Source organism: Hermetia illucens, chromosome 6, assembly GCF_905115235.1.
Source record: "Hermetia illucens chromosome 6, iHerIll2.2.curated.20191125, whole genome shotgun sequence".
Lineage (NCBI taxonomy): Eukaryota > Metazoa > Arthropoda > Insecta > Diptera > Stratiomyidae > Hermetia > Hermetia illucens.
In genome coordinates, this window is record NC_051854.1 from 13,681,395 (window position 1) to 13,705,263 (window position 23,869).

General features: G+C 41.5%; 1 protein-coding gene across 2 annotated transcripts in view; it reads left to right on the forward strand.

The window, feature by feature from the left end:
* The window catches only part of LOC119660605 (dedicator of cytokinesis protein 3), a 48,695-nt gene extending 30,856 nt beyond the window's left edge, over nt 1-17,839 (forward strand). The window contains exons 4-15 of one of the 2 annotated variants that reach the window (XM_038069291.1): nt 3,889-4,009; nt 4,064-4,304; nt 4,365-4,573; nt 4,633-6,145; nt 6,282-7,102; nt 7,172-7,281; nt 11,204-11,221; nt 11,462-11,668; nt 11,732-11,906; nt 11,960-12,181; nt 12,247-12,483; nt 15,574-17,839. In XM_038069291.1, the coding sequence (XP_037925219.1) occupies nt 3,889-4,009; nt 4,064-4,304; nt 4,365-4,573; nt 4,633-6,145; nt 6,282-7,102; nt 7,172-7,281; nt 11,204-11,221; nt 11,462-11,668; nt 11,732-11,906; nt 11,960-12,181; nt 12,247-12,483; nt 15,574-17,019 (5,320 nt within the window). In that variant the 3' untranslated portion in view covers nt 17,020-17,839. The remainder of the gene's footprint in view (nt 1-3,888; nt 4,010-4,063; nt 4,305-4,364; nt 4,574-4,632; nt 6,146-6,281; nt 7,103-7,171; nt 7,282-11,203; nt 11,222-11,461; nt 11,669-11,731; nt 11,907-11,959; nt 12,182-12,246; nt 12,484-15,573) is intronic. The other variant, XM_038069293.1, reaches the window with a different exon arrangement.
* Nucleotides 17,840-23,869: the final 6,030 nt, after the last annotated feature.

Genomic DNA, 23,869 nt, shown 5'->3' on the forward strand with positions numbered 1-23,869 from the left:
AATATCCGCTTGCATAGACTACTTCAGCCATATTCAGAGCCAAATCGCCCGTGGACCCCATCTGAAAATCGGCTTGGAAGGGTCCTTTGCCCCCTTTCCCTCAGCCACTCGGCTGATATAGTCAGAATCGGCCTCTTTCTTTACCTTCCTAGAAGAAGCTGAACTTGCAATCTTCTGGTCCAACAATAAAAAATTATCGGCCCCCGAATTTATCTCTGATTTTGTCCTGCGGAAGAGTATGCCTACCATCAGCGAACGTTTCGCCATCCTCTTCAACAACTACCCGAATAACGGACACTTGCCGGTATCACGTAAATCCGCTCTTCTAATATCTATCCCTAAGAAGGGGTGCTCGTACGATCTCAAAGATATGAGGTCTATTGGAAAAATCTTCGGACGTATCTTACTGTCACCTCAATAGGCACTACTCCGCTATCATTCCATTTAATCAATTCAGCTCCGAAAACCTCAGGTCCATCGAGCAAGCAATCCTGTGTATGCAAGACCACGTCCTCAATCATCTGGAAAATAGGCAATGCACCGTAGCCTGCGCCTTAGACCTTGAAAAGGTATTCGATTCAGTTTGGAAAGACGGTTTGCTCTTCAAGTTAATTCAGACCAATTGCCCCTTCCCTTTATTCAGAATTCTCGGAGACTTTATCTCCAATAGAACTTGCCACGTCCGCTTCGATAGACTTCGCTCCATTGACTTCCCGGTAAATCCAGGAGTCCCTTGGCGATCCATTTTAGACCTCAAAATTTTTAACATCTTCCTCCACGGTGTTCCCCTTTCCCCTGTAAACTTATCCCCTACACCAGCGGCCTCTCGCCTACCCTTTCTCTCCAACGATAATGGTCCTCCCGCATCAGGACGAATCCTCTTCGCTGAGGTCACTATCCTATATGCGAGGGGTTCAGGCCCTCATTAGCCTCTCTCTCTCCCTCCCCCTCATCGTTAATTCTCTTAAGTCTTAGGTTATTTGCTTCAAAAAGCGGGAAGTGCCACTGGTGCACAGTGCCAAAAAATAAAAACCTTCAACTATAGATTGCCAACCACACTCTGAAGTCAAAATCAATAATCAATTACTTGAGAATCTCGCTCAACAACAAACTTAAATCCATCCCTAACCTATTGCTAAAGCTTCTAAGACCTCAGCTGCCTTAAACAACCTCCTCTCATTTCTTATACAAAACCTTAATTTGACCAATCTTGACCTATAGTTTCCCAGCATGTCACCCAACGCAGCATAAGCCCTCCAACGCTTCAAAAGGAAGTCCACGCCCAAATGCAGAAAGCCGAACCTAAAATTCCACAAAAACTCTCTCCTGTACGCCCTGTAATCGCATCGGGCCACTTCTCCGGCAGTCAATCCTCGAGCAAGTGTAGATCACCTTGAAAATTATTGCGGCTCCAGTTTATCGTAAGGATCTTTGTAATGGACCGCTCCGGTGACAGCGATCGCTTTCTTTGCTTCCAAGTTGGCATTCTTATAAATTTGCCAATTGACGAGCGTTTTATCGTCGAAAAACTTATGATAGAGGCATTTCTTTTCACAGACCTTCTTTTCAACATTGTCATTTCAAAGCCAAGTATCACGGTTGATGTACGGCTTACTTGGCTTGGTGACCCCGAGAGTTGCAAAGATCGCTTTGTGGATTGTATCTTTAATTTTATTCCACGATTCCTCCGCATTCGTAATGGTTTTTTCTCACAAAATCTTCTTTTCTTCTTTTTCTCACGAAACTTAGATGAGACAATCGTTTGATGAACCATGTATTCATAAGTTCAAGATCATGGATATCCGTAAAATCGATTATACGCTCGCGACCCTCATTGTGCGTTTCCAAACCCTTTCCCCCATGGCACCTGTTACTGTTTAAGTTTATAGCCCTTTTTATCACGTTCGCGTACTATGTCGCAGCTTTTGATACCAGATATCAATGCGTCTTTTCCGAAGGGCTCTTGTGAGTTCCTCGCTCTTCCCAGAGAGAGTGCAAATATTTAGCGTGTTTGTTTTGCTCGGACTAACTTACTAACGTCCTAACGCCGTCCATGCGTCAAGAACCCTTGCCAATTTATCGACAGGACCGGCGCTCGCTTTGCGGCATCGACTGAGGTGGGCGCCCTAGCATTTTTCCGAGGCTGGTTACTTGGTCCGATCATGTAGTTTCTAACGACATTGAATGCATTTTCTTGGTCGATCAGGTAGGATCCAACATAGTGGAATAACTCCATTTATACTTTATTCATCTCCCTGATCTCAGCATTTTAATTTTGTTTTACTGAGGCTTGGGCTTGCTATGTTAATAGCATGGCGGAGTTGTTTCAAAGCACCTACGATGCATGAAAAAGATTCAGAAGATCGCCAGATGGGTATCATATGAGTTGAACGCGAGAGAGGTGTAGAGGCACAAAAGCAATTGCTCGTACGATATAAAAGAAAGTCTTTTCTGCACCAAATCGTTAATGGGGGTGAAAAGTGGATTCTTTTGGGGAATTCCAAGTAAAAAAATCATGGTTTGAATTAGGAGGTAGTTAGATGAAATTCTAAGTGAAGATTTGCCTTTGAAGATATTTTCCTTTTAATGTATGTAATGTATACCAGTACGTATTTCAGAGACCAAATGTCCCCTTCTTTAGTGTTTTATCTTAAGCAGATAAAACTGTCTCTTTTTAAAATAAAACAATGAAAAAGGGGACAGTTGGTCCCCAAAATACGTATTCATATACATTACCAAATACTTTTAGCCAATAAAACGGAAAATTTCTTCAAAGGCAAATTTTTTATTTAAAAATCATGGGTAGACCCAGACGCACCATTCACATCGATCGCAAGAGCGAATCACTTTGGAAGGAAGACGATTCTCTGTGTTAGGAAAAATCAGAAGGGAGGGCCCTATTATGACTTTTAAAGTTCTTGGCAAAGGTGAATACGAGCCGCTACCAACAACGATTGAATGATTTGAACCGTTCGCTACTTGAAAGAATTTTCCTTCATGACAACACTCCACTACATACGATAAAACCGGTGCGTGATACGTTGGAAACACTCAGCTGGGAAGTTCTACCTATGTCGCTGACTCACCAGACTTGGCTTCTTCCGATTAACACTTGTTTATGTTGATGGGTTGCGATCACGCTGAGCAGTGCTTTGGTTCCTAAAAAGATCTGAAAAATCGACCCGGTGCCCTTGCCTGATCTTCAGCTACTTCTTCATACTTTTAAGCTTAATTTTTCATTATCAGTGCTGTAGAATTTGTTTTCCATTTTGAACTCTATTGCCATGATAAAAGTTTCCCAATAGACACAGTAGACAGAAAAGTGTTTTCAACATTGATTGAATATTTGGCGAACCTGACTAGAATAGCCGAAAGTACTAATTTAACGGATTAGGTACGGAAACATGTCTCCTCTTTAGTTGCTATGCACCAGTTATATTTAGACTTCAGTGGGTAGGGGTAGTAGTACACACTGAGGACCTATATTCTCTGGTAGCTTAGACAAATTGGCCCCAATCCATGTTCGGTACTCATCCTTCACAACTTTTTCGGGCCGCGACGGAACTATCCAAAAACATGGGAGAAGATTAATTGCATTGCTAAAGAATTCAATTCTACTAAATCCGCTCAAGGTTCTCCATATTGTTTTTTTATTAAAATCCCACTTTGCAGACAATATTTTTTTTTCAGTATTGTTTAATCGTATGTTTAGAAATAAGTAAAGCTATATATATTAAATTTTTACGGTTTTAGAACCCTAAAGTAAAGTATCTTTAGAACCAAAACTAAGATACATTTTGACAAGTTTACATAACAGTGCATAACAATTTAAGATCTCTAAAATTACTACACAATAAACCACAATATCCCCTTCATCTATCATTTCAGAAAACTCGGTCTAGATCTTGTACCACGTATTGGTCCACTGGCTGTGAATCCTCACATTGTAAGCATTGTATCGCTTCATAAAATCCACGAGAATAGTGCTGAAAATGCCAAAGCTTCCTCGGTAATTTAAATTTGAATAGTCTTCCAAGTCCTACTTAACATTGAATCTTTACAGAGTCGTGGAACGTTAAGACGAAAAGCTACCAAAAATATTTTATCTCATCATTTATATTTATGTATGCGAGATTTCGGTCATCGAATTGGAGATGATGTTGAAATTTATTTCTTCCTATATGACGCCTATCCGAGCCGAATGCGTGCTCTGTCTGAACGATTTTTAGTGAAAATATCGAAAGACGGATTCTCGAATTATGTTGAAAAGTTGCATAGTAATTGTACTGTGTTCACTGACTTGGGTAATTGTTTTGAATAGAATACAGTTGGCTGAATATTAATCCTTGTAAATCGGATTATAGGAGCAGCTGAGTTGAGTAACGATCTGCATCTTGTCGCTCACGTTATGCGAGTGGGTAAAATCATCCATTCTGAATCTATCAAAAAAGGAGACAAGGCGATAGTTTCGCAAAGCCACCGCCGACCTTATGGTGTTGGTATTTTACCACTGAATGAGATCTGCCATTTGGACAGTACTGTGGAAACGGAAGAAAAAGAATTCACCTTCAAGGTAATTTCTTGAATCCAAACGACAAATAACATATCTACAACTCAAATGTATAATTTCAGATATTTCAATGCGAAGAGAAAGATTTTCACCAACTCCACGAACTTATCATAAAAAAAGCTAGTGGCAAATTTTCACCATTGAATACTGGTGGTCAAAGTAACTATGGAATTGTGGTTTCAATGAAATTATTACACGGTGGATTGTTGCAAGCACGCCAAGAGCAGCCGACCCTCTTCCAAGGTGCATCTATCACCCGCAAAATGGGCTTTCCTGATGTTATCATGCCCGGCGACGTACGAAATGATATGTTTATAACACTGGAACGTGGTGAATTCGAGCGGGGTGGAAAAAGCACTGCGAAAAACATAGAAGTATCAGTCACAATTCTAGATAACATGGGAAAAATATTACCTGAATATTTATATGGAGCGTCTGGAATGGAAGCTGTGAATAGTTATAAGTCAACAATTTTATATCATCAAAACTCACCATGTTGGAACGAGACCCTACGCTTGAGCGTACCAATAGATAAGTTTTCAACGGCACATGTTCGCTTTGAATTCCGCCATTGTTCCACACGCGAAAAATCTGAGCCAAAACTATTTGGTTTTAGTTTTGCTCGTCTAATGGAACCCAGTGGCGCAACACTATCAGATGGTATACACGAACTATACGTATATAAATGCGAAGATATTTCAAAAATCGCATCTGTTAGTTACCTAAAACTACCTTGCAAACCTAAAGATTCACAAGCCCAGCAAGAAAGTAATACACTCTTCCATAAAAGTGCCAAAGAAATGTTCACCATAAAGTCACTACTATGTTCCACAAAACTAACACAAAACAATGATTTGCTATCATTGCTACAATGGCGAACTCATCCGGAAAAAATCGAAGAATCTCTGAGTGCCGTCTCACGTTTACATGATGAGGAGCTTATCAAGTTTCTTCAAGATGTACTAGACGCCTTGTTCGCTATGTTTTCAAATGAGGATGGCAACAGCACAAAACACTCGGGGACTGTTTTTCATGTCCTGGTTAGCATCTTATATCTCCTAAGGAGCAACAAATTCCAACATTTCAAACCTGTGATGGATGAATACATAGAAAAACATTTTGCAGCCGCATTAGTCTATAAAGGACTTATCATGTCGGTCGATCATCTCGCTAAGAATATGACAAAGGCGGATCGACCAGATCCTCTACAGAAATGTTTCGGCTCTTTGGAATACATTTTCAAATTGATTATTCAATCAAGGAAACTTTTCGCCCGAGCGACGGGTGGACAATATGAAGATTCGTTCCGAAAAGATCTTCATACGTTGTTCTGTTCTTTGAATGGAATGTTTAGTGTCCCATCGTATGATATTGTTTTACCCACTCAGGAAGCTTTACTCAATTCAATTGGAGTCGTTCTGGAGCAATTAAAAGGTACACTGCCACCACCGGAATTGGGGATGCTTGCTAGGAACATGTTGGATTCGATTCCTGTTGATTCGCAACCGCGTTTGATTCAAGCCAAGTTACAGGCTGTGCGAGATTTTGTTTCCGGTCAATTATTCCAGGATGACGGTGAGTAGAAAACTTTTTATAAACTAAACATTAAGGTCCATACTTGCTAACTCGGTTTTACGCCATTTCGTAATAGTATTTTGTTTGTTTTAAGACCGTAGTCATAGCTACAGCTCCTACTTTACCATTTTTCCAGAATCGAGATCAGCAATACTCGCAGTAGCATGCAAACACCTTCGAATTCATCTAGCTCGACGAGATGAACTACGACTCTGCGCCGAAATATTATCGGAGATCCTCACTCACCTCTATCAAGCGCGTCAAAAGCAACAAGAAAAACTATCAAATACTCTTCAACATGACCTGGATTCTCTTTGCAAAAGCTGCCTCGATATTTTGATGCAAACAATAATAATTATAATGGACGGAGCAACGTCTATTCTGTCTCCGCTCGTAGCTGTTCTCCTTGGCTTACTCGAATTACTTGACGAATCGCATTACAAATGCCTTTGGGACGAAATCAGTGTTAGCGCGGATATGAAAGAACTTAAAGATTTCCTGCATCGTAGCTTACTCGTTTTCAAGGAACTGTTGACTCATGACTGGCAAGTCTTTCCTAACGATTGGCTTGTGATGAAGCTGGCGGCGAATGATGTGATTCGTAAATCATTGGAAGAATTTGCAAAACCTTTGGTCTACAGATTCTTGGGACATTTAACATTCGATGCCAACCTTTGGTGGACATACTTCAGTTTGGCAGTTTCATTCCTTACACAGCCCTGTTTACAGTTGGAACAGTATCATGAACAAAAACGTCGAAAAATACTACATTCGCATGGTGATATGCGTGTTTTGATGGGTTTCCAGATTCTTAGTATGTGGTCGCAGTTGGGTGAGCATAAACTCCACTTTATTCCATCCATGGTTGGTCCATTTTTGGAAGTGACTCTCGTACCGGAACCAGCTTTGAGGAAAGCAACACTTGCTGTTTTTTATGATATGATGCAATGCGAACAGGTAAAGTCAAATGGAGTAAAATGAAGCTAGGAAAGGTTCGTTTATAATTTTGATTTTTATTCGAAACAGATGTCAAGAGGTTCGTTCAGACTTGTTGAAAGAGAACTAATAGACAAACTGGATTTGCTTATTAGCGAAAATAAAGGAGATGATGAGTATAAGGAATTGTTCAGTACAATGTAAGTAATTAAATATTCTTGTTCCTACCTCTCACGTTCTAATCTGTTATCAAAAGTACTACCTCATGTTGAAAGGAAGTGTAAAATAAATGTAAATGTGACTTGATTTCATCCACGGTCCGAAACATTCTGTATTACGATAGAGATCCACTGATATTTTGATATCATCACCATGTAAATAAGCTAATAATACGTCCAAATCATTTAGTGGGGAGGTGATCCAAGATATAACTTAAACTCGTTCGGAGGTGCTAGGAAACCTGGACCTCGTTGGCAATGAGGAGGCTAACAAATTTAGAGAGGGTAGGTCTGCCTCCACAATGGTAGAGCCCAGCTGTTGGCCAGGCCAGAAATTTGAACTAGCGGTATTTGTATTGTCGCTTAAAAAAGGGGATATGAAAATTCTAGTAAGGTTTCTAACGTCCGGCTGTCCGGCTTTTGTAGACCTCAAACGAATATACCTTAATAATAATAATAATCGTTGGCGCAACAATCCATATTGAATCAGGGCTTTAAAGTGTGTTAGAGTACTTCATTCAAGACCGTATACTGTAGGAGGCAATGTGGTCAGCATTTTGCTCGCTCGAGATTATTACCCTGATTTGACTCAGGTACTCATCCACACTAGATGAGTCGACTGGTATTCGACATCCAGTCACGATAACAAATCTATCTGTCACCAGTGAGATTTGAATCGCGACCTTTCAGCGCTCTAACCACTTGAGCCATCCGAACACAAGATATCTTAGAAACGTTTTTCACGCTTTTTTTTATTTTTGGGAATCCTCAAATTCGTAAAAAGGTGCAGCAGTCGTATTGCTCATGATACAATCTCAATTGGCAATTTAGGGGCTAGTTAAACGATCTTCACTTCTGTAACTTAATCTAACAAAAATGATTTTGGTTTTGGAATGGAACGTCGAAGATAGAAACCTCTGACGATATCATTTCTATTCTTGCTATAGGAGCTCTTGGGCAAATTGCTCCCTTACATAATCTATTTTACCTACGATGTCATAAATAATTCTGGTCAACATATAAACATCGTTATCCTTCTTTCCCTCCAGGTCTCCTTTTTTCTATACGTGGCGCTCGTTTTCCTGGTCTCCTTCACTTTCCGCAACGAAAAGGGATAGATCCGATCATGGAGTTGCATCTCAATTCCATCCCATCTAGAGTTTCTCTTAGATTTTCCTCCGCATCCTCGATTCTCGGATAATGGAAAAATATATGCTCTGGGTCCGCCGGGCTTCATAGCGGTTTGGACAGTCAGATCAAGTACCCTATTTGAACCTGTATAGGTACTGACGGTATGCTAAATAGCCCGTGAGAAACTTGATAAACTAGAAACAACCGATCGTTCCCATCGCCGTTGCTATTTATTTGTAGATCTCTTCCTTCCGGCTTTATTCGTATGCCAAAATATCAACCGGCATCGTTGCCAGGATGATGAGTGTTGAATTAAGTGTGCAGTTTTGGAGGCGAAATACACCCTTAGGGCTGTTATTGTATCAAACGAATTCAAAGCAGGATAAAGATTATCAGTTTGGATATTTTTTTGGGGATCTGGAAATGAATACATTTACGCGTAAAATGCCGCACTCCTGTCTACCGACTAATGCACCTCGTTGGAGCGTCAATTCCGCGGTGCTTTCGATTCAACTGAGGCCACACGTCTTTGATGAGATGCGCGGTCCATCTACCCCTCTATTCTCTTTCCCAAGATTTCTGCCATGCGTAGAGAGTACGGGCTCTTTTTTCCGAGGCTTGGACGGCTTCCTGATTTCCCTCGCCTTTTCTAAGGTATATAAACATCCGGACGTAAGCATGGAAAACGATCTGAATAACTCCTTCTCTCACCGAGACGGTACGATAGGCGAAGACAACTCCCAGAGCCCTCGTCTTGGTACTTGGCTTAGGCGCTTGCTATAGATCTTCTCACTGAGGGAGTCACTTCATACTTCAAAACCATAAAGACGGACGGATTGAATCGCACTCATCAGCAAGCGACGCCTACTGAATAAGGGACCTTCCACATTAAACATTAACCGCAAATTGCAATCATTCTACTAGCAGCCTTTTCTGCGATGTTGCGAATCTGCTCGAAGAAATTCATCTTCATGTCTATCATGGTTTCACCAACCTGAATAGGGTAGACCCTCTCCTTGGTTAGGCTAATGGCTTCAATTTTTTTTACGTCGTCATCGATATGACCTTCATTTTGCGCTGTATTTGTCTCGGCACGGTGCTTTAAATAGTCCATGCCGTGGAATCAAACCCATTAAGTAAGATGGTGAATACGTAGGTCACCCTAGAGTTACATGTCGAACAGTCGTGGGGGAAATGAGGCAAATTTCCAGCAACCAACCACGATGTCTCGTAGATATAGTTGACGCGCTCTGATTATCCAATTATCCAATTCAAGTAGCTCCTCCCTCAAAGTTATCGTGTTTTCTGGTCACTCGTCGTTCCCTATGTCGTCACGTGGCTTTAGGGTTTCTGCCCTCTTTTTCCTATCACCAGCCCATAACGAACCTACCGCCAGTAAATACATTATTTTAAGGTTATATTGCGCAAAACAGTTGAATGGAAAAATTGTGCGAATTATATTGGAAGTTGGTTGATGGCTGGAGCGAGATTCGAGTCCCAAGCGTAACATAGCCATTCTAACCGGCAGCCAAGCGGCCATCAAGGCCTTGAACTCAGGGACGACATCTTCCAGGCTGGTAGGGCAGTGCAGAGACGCGCTGAACCGTCTGGGTGGCACGCTCAAGGTCACTCTCCTCTGGGTTCCGGGGCATAGGAAGATAGAGGGGAATGAGCGGGCTGACGGATTGGCCAGGCGAGGCTCTGCTCTTGGCAGTCCTTCGGCAAATACAGTCGGTGTTCCGCTGGCGGTTGTCCGGGGCCGAGTCTACTCAAACTACCTAGCAGCCGCGGGCCTAAGATGGCGAAGACTTACGAGCTGTGCCAAGTCAAGGAGAATTTGGCCCGTTTATAACATAGCCCGATCACGAGAGCTCCTGTGCCAGACGAGTGCAAATGCATTCAAGATTACGGCACGGGGCACTGGCCCATGTCCATAGGCACTGGCCCATAGGGGACCATACCGCTAGGCTCTGCATACCCTACAATTGCCCTTGCCGAAGCCGTGGAGAAGGAAGGGAAACCCTCATGCACTTTCTCTGCGGAGCTCTGGCTAGAGCCAGGCTGCAGACACTGTGTAAACCATTCTTTGGGGACCTCAGAGAGATTTCTAGCTGCAGGGTGGCAGAGCTGCTTTCTTTCGTGAATGCTACGGGCTGGCTCTGAAGATCCGAGCCGGCTGGACTCTGCTCTCTACTCCCATAACAACAGTCACGGTCTTAGGAGTTTGTGGCATCAAAACGGCGCAGCAAAGCGCTAATTGGGCTCCTTGGAGCGGCCACTGATACCTACCTGCCTACCCCATATAGCAAAACCTTGATGTCGATACTGAGCAACCATGGTTGAGACAACTTTGTGTATAATATAATAAAATTAAAAAAAAAATATGCAGAAGTAAATAAAGTGCTGGATTTATTATTGCCGAAGTATAGAGAGGATTACAACCCGCACTACACCAATTTATTACCTTTACATAACAAACAGCACTTAAATTCTCTTGAAAATGTTTACAGAAAAATGTGTTGACTCTACTAATCGTTTTTCGCCATTTTTATGCACATTACCTCCGCCTTAAAGCTAATAAATATTGGCCTGTTGGGCGAATTTATATTCGAACGGTCGCACAAAATGTTATTATACTTTTGATATAGGATTACGACTATGTAATTATATAAAATGAAGAAAAATCAATTAAACTTCACTAACCTCCTGCAAATACATTCTATTAACTTTGTACATAAACATTCATATTCGCTTCATGCTATGTAAAATAAAGGGAGCATCTGAGCTTGGTGTAAGTGAACCTTTACTCTGCGCTTTACGAATAAATGCACTTTTTCATGTATAATTGCAATAATTTCATTCATTTGAGTTTTGTGTGGCTTTGTATAGTTTGTAAATTCGTATAGAATGTAATTTTGAAATTACACGTCATTCGTGTTATAATTTTGTGTAGGTTTTCACTAGTAGGATAATAGTGATTGATTGGAAAAAGTTCAGAAAATAAAACATACCTCCTTAAAAAAATTGACAGCTTGCTCGAAAAAGTGCAGTCTGAAGATCCTGCATGGAGAGAATCAGGAGCTGCGTTCATATCGTCCGTGACGAGGCTATTGGAGCGTCTGCTCGACTACCGAAGTGTTATGCAAGGTGACGAAAATCGCGATAAACGTATGTCTTGTACGGTCAACTTGTTGAACTTCTATAAAAATGAAATCAACCGAAAGGAAATGTATCTAAGGTAGAAAGTTGAATTCCCTGTAAAATGTGCAATCGAATATACAAAGAGTTCTTGAATTTACAGATACATCTACAAACTCCATGATTTGCATCTTCAAGCTGAAAACTACACAGAAGCTGGCTTCACTTTGAAGTTATACGCGGACATGCTCAGTTGGGACAAGGAAACGCTAACATATGCACCGAACGACAACAATTTTCAACCAGAGTGGCATCGTAAAGAAATGCTCTATCATGAAGTAAGTTGGATCTATTAAATGAAGTGTGATCATCTACAATTTTCCCTTCCTAGATACTGAAATATTTCGACAAAGGCAAATGCTGGGAAAAAGGTATCCCTCTCTGCAAAGAATTGGCCAATTTGTACGAGACAAAACGATTCGATTACAACAAATTAAGTGATATATTGATAAAACAAGCCAAATTTTTCCAAAATATACTAACACAATTGCGTCCTGAACCTGAATATTTTCGTGTCGGATTCTATGGAACTGGATTTCCACTGTTTGTACGAGTAAGTTCTTTAAAAGTCGGTTTATATCAATTTTTTTTTCATATAAAACGAACTTTATTTTCCAGAACAAGCAATTTGTTTACCGTGGTCTAGAGTACGAACGAATTGGAACTTTTACACAACGACTACAAACTGAATTTCCTCAAGCGCAAATTCTAACGAAAAATTCCCCACCAGATAAGTCGATTCTTTCGGCACCTGAGCAGTATATACAAATAAGTAACGTGCGTCCGATTGGCGATCCGAAAGCATTGAAAAGTGCTATGGTTCCAGTACCAGAAAAGATTGCAAGGTTTTATGAGGTAAGAGAACAGATTTGGTTTTTCCTAGTCATAGCAAGATTTCGTTCGATATTGATATTGAAAATTTGTTGAGTTCATGAGAAGTTAACTGTCAAATTGAATGGAAATGTGTTCAAGAACATGTAACAACGGTTCTAGCACTATTCAGGCTTTAGAATGTTATACAAGAATACTCTTTTCTTCCCGCGTATATCTGGAATATCATCCAGCATCCATTGGTGTTACTGATTATATATTGGAGAATAGCTCCACACCTATGTTGATTTCAAATACCAGAGTCTCCTTCATTCAGAAATGCAAGATGGATCCTAGTCAGACTAATGTGGAGAGTGCTTATAAAATTGACTTATTTACAACAGATCAGAATTTCTCTCAGCGGCGAGCGATGGAAAAACTTCTGGGATATGGCAATCAGTGCCAACAGAGTCTATTTTAGCTTACAAAAACTGTTTCGCTCGAAACGTCTCACTACAGGGTCAAAGCTCTTACTGTACAAGACTATGATTTTGCCAGTTCTTGGGTTCTTAGCAAGAAAAATTGCTAACTCTAGGCGGCGTCGAGAGAAAAATCCTCCGAAGAATTTCTGATCCCCTACATGAGAATGATCGATTCCGTAGCCTACATAACGTGAAACCTATTAGCGATACCATGACCGTCTGGTTGTGGATAAAATCCGGCTGAAAGGTTACGGTGAGTCACTTAATCCGTATGGATGAGGATGATCCAGCCCGGAAAACAGACTTTCCGGGGCAATATCTATGGTAGAAAAAGAAGACGAGCAAACCTTGCCTGAGATGGAGCAATGGCGTAGCTCAAGGCCCCAGACAGCCACCGGTTGTTTCGCCGTTAATGATTATGATAGTATTTTTTCCCAATTCCGGTTCTATTTTGATCTTCCAGCCTTGAGGATATCGGCTTTCCAGCTGGTTTTGTACTTCTAATAATTGGCTGGTGTTCCCGCTTAATTGGCCGGTGATCCCGTGGCGTTGATTTCCAGCAGACGTCCCCGTTATCGGCTGTTAGTTTTTGTGGAAAGTAGCAGTTTTTATGCAGCAGTTTAAAGGAGACTGAAAGTTTTTAGGAGCGTTGGGGCTGCCAACGCCACTTAACCGGCAACACCTCTCCAACCCCAATGCTATTCAAACCTCATTCCTGCTCACCTCCAAAAGTTACTCAAACAACTATGCTTATGAAACCCCCAGCACTATTTATCCCTCAACGCTACTCAAATCTACTCAATGCGCGACGCTAAGCTAACTCCACCACTATTTACATCTATTCAGCTCCTAACGCTTATCAAATCCATTCAACTCGTAACGCTACTCAAATATACATAACCCCACAGGCTATTCAAATCCAAACGCTACTCAAACCCCAATGCTATCCAAATCTATTCAATCCCTAACCCTATTCAAATCTACTGGAACCCCAACGCTACTCAAATCTTCTCAAACCCCAACGGTCCTCAAGTCTACTCAAACGCCAACGCTATTCAAATTTACTCAACCCCCAACGCTACGGAAACCCCACACGCTATGCGAACGTCATTCCAAAGCCAAGTATCTCAGTTGATGTAAGGCTTATCTGGCTTAGTGACTGCGAGGATTGCAGAGGCCACTATGTGGATCGTGTCTTTAATTTGGGTCTACGATTCTTCCAAATTTGCAATGGTTGGTAATCACGTAAGTCAGATCATTTCTTTTTTCTGACGAAACCGCCACCATTCAATGCGCGGTGGACCTTCCTCATGCTGTTTTATCCGTGGCTTGAATCGCAAGAAGGTAATCAACGGCCGATGTTAAGGTGTGATGGTGGTGTCTGTGGTGCGTACGCGGTGAAGCAGTGAATAGTGCGATATAATGGTGAGCTTCATCAGCCGTTCATTGAATCGTTCAACTGCTTTAATGGCATCACGGAAACCCTCTGAGATGGCAATGCCAACACCGTATTGAGTGTGTGGACTACCAAAATGGAGAAGTTTACAGCTATTTTTACCGCGTTCGCGTTCTATGTCGCAGCTTTTGGCACCAGACCGTCGGGTTTCTTGCAGAGCGCAAATATCAATGCGCCTTTTCCGAAGGGGGTGTTAGGGTGCCAATATTTAGCATGCGTACACGTACTTGTTTTGCTCGGACTAACTTACTTATGTCCTGACACCGTCCATGCGTCAAGAACCCTTGCCTATTTCTCGAGAAGCCCGAGGCCCGTTCTGCCGGGTCGACTGAGGTGAACACCCTAGCATTTTTCCGAGGCATGTTATCCGATTCGACCATGTTGTTTTTAACGATGTTGGATGCATTTTCTTGGTTGGCCTGTCGTGGGACCTGTCACCAAGAGACATCAGATAGGATTTAGCATAGTGGAATAACTCCAATTATACTTTATTTACCTCTCTCTTTCCCTGATCTCAGCATTTTATTTTTGTTTTACTTAGGATAGTACAAACTACGTAGCCTCAAATCCTCTTCGGAAGCCCAGGGCTTGGGACCAGTATGCTATGTTAATAGCATGCCGGAGTTTCAAATCTACTCCACCCCCAATGCTACTCAAGTATACTCTCCGTATTTGTTGGGATTTGAGTGGCGAGGAATGAGCTTGATGGGCAGAACAGAATAAACGTATCAGTAGAGGTGGCTTATCTCAACGATGTCATCAGGCATCTCGATGACCACCTAGTACTAGCATATGCCTACTTAACGGTGAACTAATGAGTGCTAATCAATGTTTTGATTTACTTGAAATTGATTTATTTTTCTCGATTCAATCCGATTTCGGATGAGTTGCACTTAAGTGCTGACGAACCGCATGTTCGATTTTCGCCCCTTTTGAGGTTTTCAGGATAGATCTTTTCAAAAGGTGAACAGTCATCCCGATGGTTATTTTAGTCATCCAAAATCGACAACATCGTTGCAGACTATAGACAGAATCCATCTATATTCGTGACACCATTTGATCACAAAATGTACCGGACGCTTCCGTAAATAATTTGAAACTTATTATAAGCCAAATTCCCCGATTATATTCAAGTTACAAATTTCTAGCTAGTCATACTGAATTCATTTCAATAATAAATACTTAATATTGTTACAGGTTAACGATGTGACCCGATTCATCCACGACAGACCTATTTACAAGGGACCCGTTGATAAGGAGAACGAATTCAAAAGTCTATGGATTGAACGAACAACTCTCGACATAGCATCACCTCTACCAGGAATTCTAAGGTGGTTTGAAGTAATCTCAAAATCACACCAAGAGCTGACCCCTGTGGAATTTGCTTGCGAAACAATGGAAAATGTCGGCAAAGAACTTTGGGACTTGGTGATACAATACAAAACGGATCCAAAACGAAACATAAATCCATTTTCAATGCGTTTGCAAGGAATAATTGATGCGAACGTAATGGGTGGAATAAGTAAGTATCAAGAGGCATTTTTCAATGAACAATTCTTGAAGACTCCACTTGGACAAAATCAACATGCGAATGTTCAACGTTTGAAATCTCTAATACTGGAACAAATACAAGTACTGGATACGGCTCTAGAGCTTCATGGACGATTAGCTCCAGCCGGAGTTCAGCCTTTACATAGCCGTTTAATTGAAAGATTCTCTCAACTAAAGCAAAGTTTATCATGTTTAGATAAACTGAAACGGCAATTTTCAGAAAGTATAGTAAATACTCCCCTTCCGCCACTTCCTATTGATAAAAGGACCTTGAGTCTTGGAAGTTCATATGTTTACGAACAAGATGATATTTACACTAGACCAGTCGAAGCAAGAGAATATCACGCCACAGATTCACTCCGCTATCAGGAGCCTATTCGTCGAGATGATCTCAAATTGATTGGTTTATCGAACGAAATGAACGCTCCTGTTCCTCCAGTTCCACTAAGACCCAGATCTACTGGGTTTATAGGAACAATGGAAAGTCCAGAGACCCCTCCAAAAGTGGGCTTTCGCGAGAAGCCTGGATCACCAAAAGCACCTCCGTTACCTCCTCGTGGTCTCACACCTGACAAAAGAGCTTCAAATCCGATACCGTTTAGTGAATACGCAGAACGCAAAGGGTCAAACGGTAGTATTTGTCTTCCTTCGAAACAACCACGTGGTCCACAAAAATACGCGGTGGTTGATATAAGCTTCGATGATCCTGAGGCTGACTATAATCATCATCACCACAATATGCAAATGGAAAACCTGCTGGATATTTGTCACCCTCCTAATGACTATCGTGACTCCGGAATTTCAACGAGTTCAAATGAATTTCAAGCCATGAATAACTTTAATATGATGGACGATCTGAGCATACGAGAGAATTTCAAAAACAATCCACAATCTGACATTATGAACATTATTCAGAGTCAAGATGTAGACATTCAACCACCACCTATTCCGCCGAAAGCGATGAATGTGGGGGTGAGCAATGAATCGATCAATACTGAACGAATCTCACCCGGGGTTGTGCAATACAATGGAATTGATAAAGCTTGCATTCCAAGAAATACCTCTGAAAATGATGCACCTGAATCTCAATAAGTTTAAGGAATGGACTATTTAGGTTAAGAATTAAACTATGGAACTCATTTACTATCTTTCTAATTTCACGATGGGGACGAGGTAAGTTTGTGGCAAGACTTTCATATGTTTATGTCTTTGAGGTTGGAAGCGATAACGCTGCAACTATGTAAGAGTTGGGGACGCCGGAACGCTTATGCAAATCGATGTATGACTGCGCGCTTGCTGCAAATTTCCCTGTCTCGACCGTGTTTGACTATGAAATATACTTTTACTTAGTAAGGTCCTACGGGGCGGTTTCCATTTCATTGCCTTCCTTCATGGAATTGGCTAATTAGTTGAGGGTGTTGCCTGGTTTTGTCGTGGTTTCATTCGTTGTATTTTTTTACTAGAATAGAAGGAATGGAATCTAAACCGCCGGCCTATTATCTATATCATACTATTCTATGCTATCTCTGTTACGAGTATTATTTATGAAATACTATTTTCTATTATCCATTTGGGTTACACTACATGAAGGATGAATATACCGCACTTTTTACTCTTATATTGATGTTGTGAAGCCAAATATACCAAATATATATAAAACTATACATAACTCATAGCGATAAGGTAATTTCTTGGTGAGAATTATAATAATTATTGTAAATAGGTATATCTACGGCAAGATTTTATTTTATTTACACTTGGTTAGAAGGACTTGGATATACCTTTAAGTGACATTACCAATTTATTGTATTTTCTCTTTTGCATTGCGTAAGATGTATGTATATTTGTAATGTTTATTTAATTGTAACTTAAACTTTGATTTTACAACCAATACACAGCAGCGAATAAGACATACAATCTACTATATCATTTTGTAATTTTGCATTTTTATAAATCATACTAGTCAAAATATATTTTGGATCACAAAATGGCGTTATAAGTTTTGGGGAAAGAATAACCGAGAGTATTGTCTGCTTGTGGCAAATGGCAGTTCAGACGGAAAAACAGGAAAAATGAAAATGAAAACCGGTGGGCTGGCAGCCTGCAAATTTGAAAGCATCCGGTGGATCTTAGACATTGGCCAATCTGGACGTCTGTCGCGACTTTTCAAGTTTGTTTTCTATCAGATCTATTTGGCCTCGTGGTTGGTAATAGACAAATCGGAATATTTGGAATACGCCAAAAGCTTCCTGCGCAGTTTAGGAACATTTGAAGGAAATTCAGTATGGAAAACTATTTGTTGAAAATAAGTCGAACCCCATCCGAAGTGTCCCACCGTATTCCTCAATCCCGCCCAGACATGACATGCACCAACCTCGTGTGCATGTGTGTCGGGAAAAACCAAATAGGGCGATATCAAGGCAAGAAAACATTATGTGAAGAATAGGGGCGAAAGTGCAGTCGCTGCTGCTCGAACTTTCAACTTTAGCTCAAGTCTTGCTTCTTGAACTGAATGGAGATGGAATTCATTGCATTGGTATGGTGAAGAGAACGCGATCTCAAGCGAGTTAAAACCACGTTGCCCCGTCCAAATTTTTTTATATAACCCGAATTTCAGGCGCCTTGGCAAAGCTGATCATATCAAATATATAGCTGACGGCCACGAATTGTGGTCTACGTCTATCATTACATTGTCAGCTCCGGCTACGATTCCTTAATTTACTCAATTCAATTTAAAGTTTACGACTCCAACCGGGGCCTGGCCTGGTGCCCTGCCCTTCGTCATCGCTCCATCTCAGGGAGGGTCAACTTCGTTTTCTTTTTCTACCATAGATATTGCCCTTATAGACTTTCCGGGCTGGATCATCCTCATCCATACGGATTAAATGACCCGCCCACCGCAACCTGTTGACCCGGATTTTATCCACAACCATCATGTTGTCATGGTATCGCTCATAGATTTCGTCGTTATGTAGGCTACGGAATCGTCCATCCTCATGTAGGGGGCCAAAAATTCTTCAGAGGATTCTTCTCTCGAACGCGGCCAAGAGTTCGAAATTTTTCTTGTTAAGAACCCAAGTCTCCGAGGAGTACATGAGGACTGGCAAGGTCATTGTCTTGTACAGTAAGAGTTTTGACCCTATGGTGAGACGTTTCGAGTGGAACAGCTTTTGTAAGCTGAAATAGGCTCTGTTGGCGGCCAACAACCGTGCGCGGATTTCATCATCGTAGCTGTTGTCGGTTGTGATTTTCGACCCTAGATAGGAGAAATTATCAACGATCTCAAAGTTATAGTCTCCTATCTTGATTCTTCCCGTTTGACCAGTGCGGTTTGATGTTGTTGGTTGGTTGGTTTTCGGTGCTGACGTTGCCACCATATATTTTGTGTTGCCTTCATTGATGTGCAGCCCAAGATCTCGCGGCGCCTGCTCGATTTGGATTAAGGCAGTTTCTACGTCTCTCATCATCATAGGCCAGAAGTTAGGTGGACTTAAAGAGGATCGTAACCCCCGCATTTACCTCAGCATCACGGATCACTTTTTCCAGAGCCAGGTGAAAGAGGACGCATGATAGGGCATCCCCTTGCCGTAGACCGTTGTTGATGTCGAATGATGTTGAGAGGGATCCTGCTGCTTTTATCTGGTCTCGCACATTGGTTAGGATCAACCTAGTCAGTCTTATCAATTTCGTCGGGTTACCGCATTCTCTCATGGTCGTGTACAGTTTTACCCTAGCTATGCTATCATAGGCGGTTTTAAAGTCGATGAATAGATGGTGCACCTGATGTCCATATTACAACAGTTTTTCCATCGCTTGCCGCACACACAATCTGATGTGTTGCTGATTTGCCTGGAGTGAAGCCTCTTTGGTATGGAGCAATAATGTTCTGGGCGTATGGGGCTATCCCACCTAGCAAGATAGCGGAGAATATTTTATAGATGGTACTCAGCAACGTGATACCTCTATAATTGCGACACTGTGTGATATCTCCCTTTTTATGTATGAAACAGATAATGCCTTTTTGCCAGTTAGGCATTGATCCGCTGTCCCACACCTTGAGCACAAGTTGAACCACTTGGTGTAATTGGTCGCCTCCATATTTAACCAATTCGGCTGTAATTCCATCGGCTCCTGCCGACTTATGATTTTTTAGCCGATGAATTGCACGGACTGTTTCTCCTAAACTTGGTGGTGGCAGTATTAGTCCGTTGTCTTCAGTTGACGGGACTTCCAACTCGCCGATGTTCTGGTTGTTCAGTAGTTTATCAAAGTACTCACTTACTGTCGGAAATCAAATTTCTCTCTTTTCATTGTTTGATTGCAAAGATTAATTTTCACAAGGATCCGATCTAATGTTGTCTTCGCTTCTATTATAGGTAAGAGCAGTTTTATCCAAATTTTAATTTTTCCAGTTAAAGCAACTTTTGCAAATGGTAATCATTCAATTTCCGTTTACGCATTTGTAAATCGAAAATATGATGGCGCACCAGCTGTGGAGGAAGCATTTCCGAAGTTACCTTCGCGTCAGAATCACTTGTGTCGCTAGCGGACAAGTGGCCAATTCTAGAAGATATGTATATAATATATAATAAACTGTCTTTTTCGCCGAAAACATGGTCATTATATTTCCAAAAGATCGGACCAGTCCTATAATCGACTTTCTCGAAAACACCCCTGAGCCCAGAAGATTATTATGCATATCCCAAAAGACTCGTCATTATTTGTCAACCGTTCTTCTCTTTTAGATTCTGTCTTCTCAAAGAGAAATCAGGAAGCCCTACGAGGACTTTACGACGTGGACATAACCGTTGGTCGCCTTTCCAGTGGTCCAGTGGTTATCAGGTTTATATGTGCCGTTAGCTGCTTTCCATTTCAAATGGATAGAAGATAGATTTAGGATAACTGAGTGTCGCGGACTGTCTAATTCTTATCACTCCAGTAAAACTTAGGCAACCAAAGTACCTACTGTTAACACAGTTCAGCCCCAGGCACCGAACGATAGTTGCATACATCACAATGGACTTACTTTAATATGGATATCTTCATCAAAGAACCCCCAGAATTTCTAGTACTGTTTCTGGATATGATCTTTGGACGTTCGCTTTGAGTCGAGATGCACCCGTAAATACTTGTACTAGGTAGATTTCCGCCCTCGATAAAGTGGGTAAAGTGAAGCTGAATTTAACTAGTCCATTTTTCCTAGCATTAACTGCGGATTATCAACAGAGTTGCGTTCAAGTGTAATGAAGAATCCAACTGATTAATAGCGGATCGATTTCTTGCTATCTTGCCACGTCGCAATCACCATCGTGTGGAGCAAGGTGTAGTTGAAAGTACATTCCATGCCTATGAATGTTCACTAGGCGTTCTCAATTTCAGCAATTCTGAAAATGGATTCATTACCTAAGCTGAGGATATGCTAGATATTTTAATAGTGTAGATAAATGAATCTCCTCATCTAGTTAGCATCAGAACGTTCTATAACTGCTATAACTTGACTTTGGCATAGTGGGTAATACTAATCAGTGGGAACTTTATCTCCATAGCAAGGGAAATAAGCAGAACGCCAAAGAATCTTCTTATCTTCGTGTTAACTTCTTATGGTCAACTAAACGGAGTCCAACGTTTTCGTTAGCATTCAATAGATGAGCATATCAAAAGTTTAAGCCCCTAATTCCTCCACCAACAAGTCATGGCTCTTGTATAAAATATGTAAATGTCTTGCAGTAATTGATTGGACGACTGGTTAGTGCAGTGACCACTTTACAATGTTGGAAATTTATTTGCCCTTATCTACACTATATATGAAGATACCGTTGGCTGAGCGTGTCAGTCACTTATAATGTGACTGTTCCAACCCCGTAGTAAAGCCGACAAGCCATTTATTTCCGAGCCCTTTTACCATCCAGTTCTCGCACGCCAATAGTAAGGAAAGCAGCGCAACGTCCAGGTGATGGTGAAAATGAAATCGGTGCTGTTACAGAAGGCTAGCAGGTCTGAGACCCTCCTCAGTGTTAATTGCGTATCCAAAATACATCGCTGAAGGTACACAACCTGATCCAATCGTTGGTATTTTTTTCCGCAAAGTTCAGTCGAAACATTTAACAGTTAACACCTACTGAGTAAAAGCCAAACTCAATGCCTTGAATTTACTACCATTACTTGATGGATTGGTATCGTTCTACTTGACCCATTCGATAGACCCAGTCGCAAATAAGGACTTAGTCGTTGCCATTCGAACGTTCTTTGCCGCCATTTGTTTGTCAAGTTGGGATCGTCAAACGACTGCTGCTACTTCGACTAGCCTGAAAAGCTGCTACGCATCAGCAAATAGTGCCGATTTGAGCCCAGAGTCAACAACGCTGATAGAAAGTGTCGCTTCTGCTCGTTGGCTAAGGAGTGGGCCCCAGTTAAATTAATTTACGATTGACTAAGTGGAGAATCTGACTTAGTTTCGGTGCTGATAAACTGAGGGTTTCGCCCACCCCCACCCTACTCAGGGTTAGATCGGCACGATCGAAATTTGGATCTTGTTTTTGTTTTTTCTTAGGTACTTCATAATTAGCTTTCATGGTCTTTGTTTTACAAGGGAGAGAAGGGCGATCCTGGCAAAGGTGCTGATCGCATGATATCCCCTGTGACCACTTAGTCTTGGCACGGTGGTCACAAACCGGCTTGGAGTTGGATTACCGTCTCTCCTCTAAATCCAAAGAGCATCGTTTTTTTCGTCCCTCATTACGGCAAGTTCTGGTTGAAGGCAGCATTATTACCATGATCTGCTCGCCCAAGAGTGAAAAGGGACATTGAACCCTAAAGAAATGAAACCTCAAGAATGGAAACAACTCAGACATAACACGAAAACTTTCTGAAATCACGGAAGATACAGTAAACGGATTTGAGAGGCAAATGAGCAGCTCAAACTCATGCCCAATTTAAGAATATGAATCGAGTGAGATTTAGCCGGGGTAAAATACTAAACATGGATATCTTCTCAAATATCTTCATAGTGATTGCAAAGATTGAAACACGAGAGGACAATGTTGGAAAGATTGCAAAGATTGCAAAACGAGAGAACAATGATGGAATGGCGTGATAAAAATACCAAGGAAGCGATTCGAAAAAACAACCCCTAACAAACGACTCACGAGGATGCATACCTCGAATAAAGACTCTAGTCTGAGACGTAAGCAGACAGTGATACCAAAGCCGAGAACGGAGAAATCAATTACGCAAACAAACATCACTAGCCAGAAACGGATTGATGATAAAGAAGGAATATCGACAAAGGTGGTCAAGAAAAGTATAACGAAGAAAAGCAAAGAACCGGGACCGGGGACTCAAAATTCGAACCCGTTACTTCAACTCAATGAAACAGGGAAACAGCAATTACAGTTGATATAGCTGAATTTCTGCGTACGATCCCCCAGAATAGGTTGACCATTTATATTAAATATAGAACAATAGTCTTCTAAAATTGATGGACAAGGGTAGCTCCCTCCAAACTACAATTTTTAGTTTTCAATGGAGAGAAGAATCCTCCGAGGATTTTTTGGCCCCCTACATGAGGATGGACGATTTCGTAGCCTACATAACGACGAAATATATGAGCGATACCATGACCGTTCGGTTCTAGATAAAATCCGGCTCAATAGGTTACGGTGGGCGGGTCACTTAATCCGTATGGATGAGGATGATCCAGCCCGGAAAGTCTATAAGGGCAATATCTATGGTAGAGAAAGAAGACGAGGCAGACCCTGCCCAAGATGGAGCTATGGCGTAGGCCAGGACGCCAGACAGCTTTTAAAGATATCGAATTGGTGGACTTCGGCGCAAAATCGGGATGTCTAGAGTTCCTTATTAAGGCAGGCCTAGACCGGATATCGGTTTCGGGAGCAACTTACCCCCTTCATCAGTACAAAGCTATCTAGTAGCTAACTAAAAA